The sequence below is a fragment of the Etheostoma spectabile genome, chromosome 16, assembly GCF_008692095.1.
Source record: "Etheostoma spectabile isolate EspeVRDwgs_2016 chromosome 16, UIUC_Espe_1.0, whole genome shotgun sequence".
NCBI lineage: Eukaryota > Metazoa > Chordata > Actinopteri > Perciformes > Percidae > Etheostoma > Etheostoma spectabile.
In genome coordinates this window covers 14,943,670-14,947,306 of record NC_045748.1, presented here as the reverse complement: position 1 = coordinate 14,947,306, position 3,637 = coordinate 14,943,670, and the positions used below count along the sequence as shown (strand labels likewise).

The window sequence follows — 3,637 nt, the reverse complement described above, 5'->3', positions numbered from 1 at the left end:
ATCTATCTATCTATCTATCATTGTTAGAAAATTAAATTAAATTTAAAAAAAGCTTTCACAAGTGCCAAAATATCTCTACCAAATGTCACAGCAAGTTGTTGAGCTATTTCCGACTGGAAAAAAGCATTGTCATACCTAAAGTCGTACCACTCAGAAGGGTAAAAATACACATATGTAAATAATGGGTAGGGGGTCTGCTTGGGGGAAGCTGGACTTTTAAAATCATGGCTACAGTTTTGGTCCTCTGGGTCATTCTGGAAGCAATTCCGGTTTATATCTATTTATTTATTTATTTACTTACATCTTTTATTTAAGAGTTGGCCTGCATGTATACCAGGAAGTTGAGTTGGCATGTACTGATTTCTGTTTTCACTGTCTAACACAAGGTTGGTTAAAGCTGTATATATGGGCCTAATATGTTTTGGGATAAGCGAACAGAGGGGGACATTGTACTGACGTGTGTTCCATTTTATTTTAAGTTATAAAACAATACATATTTGATTACAAAAAAACAATACACGTATTTTACCCTGTAGTTAAAAACCAGGAACACAAACAAAAGCAGAGATAGTGGCTGTTCAATACATCTGAGTATGTGAGAAAACCAAACAACACCACCAGAACACTGGGCTGCATGTAAGCTGTCCACCTTCTCACCATCTCACAATAACAGTGTCAGTACAGCTTGGGACTTTAATTAGCATTATTCTCTCCGAGACTGACAGGCAATTTTGTTTCGAGAGAGACAGCATGAATGTGTGAAAAACAAAGTCAGACTGTTCCCGTGGGCAGGAGAGAAATGAAGGCTTTGAAAGAGGCTGTTGTGATTCACTCTTTCTCGATCAATCTGTGAATAGTATGTAAGAGCTGCTATCTGGTGCATGACGCTCCTGGCTCAACATGTACAACCCAAATATGTCTGTCGTTTCCTGTACAGAAAGGAGAATCCAAATGAAACTCCATCCCCCATTGGACGTATGAAGCATCACAGCAGGAAGCATTGCCATGTATGTACGCTCCTTGTGACACTGATTTCCATATCCATGGCTGCACTCTGCTGGAGTCGACTCTGTGTCTTTCTCTTGTAGTATGATCTCTAAATGGAATACTGACTTCTTTTAAATGACAGTAAAAGCAGCATTCTAGCGGATGACTCGCTGCATTTCATCAAAAGAGTATAAAAGGGGAAAGGTTATTTATTTTTCTTTTGCTGAAAGGAATCTTTTCTGTTTTGTTTGGAAGGGTCTTTAGTATTTTTTCTTCAAATTAAATGTATATTTAATTCTTATAGCGTGTGAGTTTTATGAAAAGAAACGTCGTAAGTAGTAACTGTTCATTTTGTAGCTGTTAGTTTAACAATAGAGAGCAGCTTGAATGCTATGGCTACAGGAAGCACGTCTGTTGTGTTTTTGTAATTGCTAGTTCCCCCCCCCCCCCCCCCCAATATGCGATTTGGGCTTTGTTAAGATTCTCACTTTATTAACACATTCAACTTGAAAACAGGGCTGTGTTATTAGGGGGAAAGTTCAAATACATGGTTCAATCCTTTGCCCAATGATTGTTTTAACAATCCCTTAATATTATGGACTCATCATCTCTAAAAAATGTTCATTATTAATTCTGGCAAGGCGATCAGCATCCTTCAGTCAGTCATCATAATTTGAGGTGATATCTTGAATTGTCACAGGACCAAGATGTGAGATTTTCCAAAGAACACAAGGTTTATAACACATTTCAATTACATAACTTAACTCTGCCCTTTTCTTCCACAGCTGGTGGCTATTAAATGGCTCATTAGCATTGGTTTGCATTTAGCACTATACATAATTGCTATGCAGAACGACGGGGGTGGGATTCCACCCACACCTGCACAATCTAATGGATACAAGAACCATTAAATAAATACAGCCTCTGTAAAGCTTACTGGCCTTAACAGTGAAACTCCACTAACAGAACAGTTCAGAGTCACTGAATTTCAGCTACGGGACATAAATCTGGACACATTTGTATTTCAAATGTTTTTGTTATGAAGCTTAATTTTAAAAATCAAGTCACAAAATGGTATTACAGGGCTTCTTTTTACAGTATACAAACAAAAGTGAGGAAGGGAAATAAAATCAGGAACCATTTAGAGTCAATAACAACTTACATTTTTCCTATCCCATTGATTTACCCTGATTTTTAAGATTTAACATAAGAGTAAATACATTGCAATCCAATCTTTTTTTAGCTTAAGACCCCTTACAGAAGTAGTTGGGGCCCCTTAAATGAATTGATCCTATCTATCTATCTAAAGTTGTTTAAAATTAGCTCCACTTCAACCAGCTACAACAATAAAATACTACTTACACATTTGATTCATTCCTACAATCAAATAATGCCGTTACAGGGCCAATTTTCTGCAGAATGAGTACTTTAACAGTGTAGGTGATGTGCTTTTTGAATGCAAGGCATTTACTTATATTGGATTATTTAAATGTATTTACTTTTGTTTAAGTAAAAGATCGGAATACTCCTCTTACACCACTGCTGTTTCTATTACATTGAATTGCATCAACCTGTAGTTGACCTGACTGTTATTAAATTGGCTCTGCAGAATTTTAGGCTACTTAAAAAAGCTATTCTAAAATATTCCACTAAAAATAATTCCTTGCATTTTCTCATCCACAGCAAAGCTAAAACCTTCTTATGTAAAAGGCGTGTGCCTGTGTTCTGATGTACAAAATAGAGATAAAAAGTCATTTGAGGACCGGGGCTCCATCACCGAGCAGGTGACTGTCTGGGGTTAGTCTGGGCAGCCAGCAGGATATTTTCACTGCATGTCTGGGTTTTTTTGTTCTGTCTTTGGAAAAGAAAAGCACTCTTTGTACCGTGTCGTGACTGTCTGCTCGGCTCTGCCTTCAAGAACTCCGGAAACATGTCTCGAGATGGAGAAGGAGGCTGCAACATCCGCGTGATCATCGCCGGAGCACCAATGGCTTTCCAGCGAGCAATCTGAGGACACCGGTATCCCCTACCGCGCGTCAGGAAATGGGTGGATCCGGGGAATGCTCGGTCACGATGCGTGGGTAAGTGAGTGTGTAGTAGAGGAGCTGCCGCGGTGCTATTTAACAGAGAGCCGAGGAGACCTCAGACAGGACGAAGCATTGCTCGACAAACAGGAGCGATTTCAGCACCAGGACAGCGACTCGTAGCTCAAAGAAACCAACTTCCTATCATCCACCATGGTTCTCATCTGGACCCAGTTCGGTGTTAAGCACAAAAATGTCAATGTCAAGTGCAAAGTGCGAGTTATGCACAGAGGCGACAGCTCAGGCTCATCATCAGCGGTAAGTACATTGTTTGAGAAAGTGTTTTTTTTCACGTTTTTGTCTTTTGCTTAATCACCAATTATTACATACTCAAATGATAGTAAGTTAAATACACTGTTAGAATATTTACAGTACGTGTCATTCAAGGTATAGTCTATTATGTTGGTAAATTCCCTTTGAAATTGCAACCTTTGGTGTAGCGGCATCTCTCTGTATTTAATCCTCGACTGTTGCTGTAGGGTTTATTCAAAATGCATGATTTGCCAATTCGCGTTCAGCCAATCGCTGCACCGAATCTCGGTCATTGGGGGAAATCTTCCCCCCCC

General features: G+C 39.3%; 1 protein-coding gene across 1 annotated transcript in view; it reads left to right on the top strand.

Annotated features, from left to right (window-relative positions):
• The first annotated feature begins 3,062 nt into the window (after window positions 1-3,062).
• zgc:122979 (dnaJ homolog subfamily B member 5) overlaps window positions 3,063-3,637 on the top strand; it is a 4,001-nt gene continuing 3,426 nt past the window's right edge. The window contains exon 1 of the mRNA XM_032540448.1: window positions 3,063-3,329. Within this exon, the coding sequence (XP_032396339.1) occupies window positions 3,225-3,329 (105 nt within the window). The 5' untranslated portion in view covers window positions 3,063-3,224. The remainder of the gene's footprint in view (window positions 3,330-3,637) is intronic.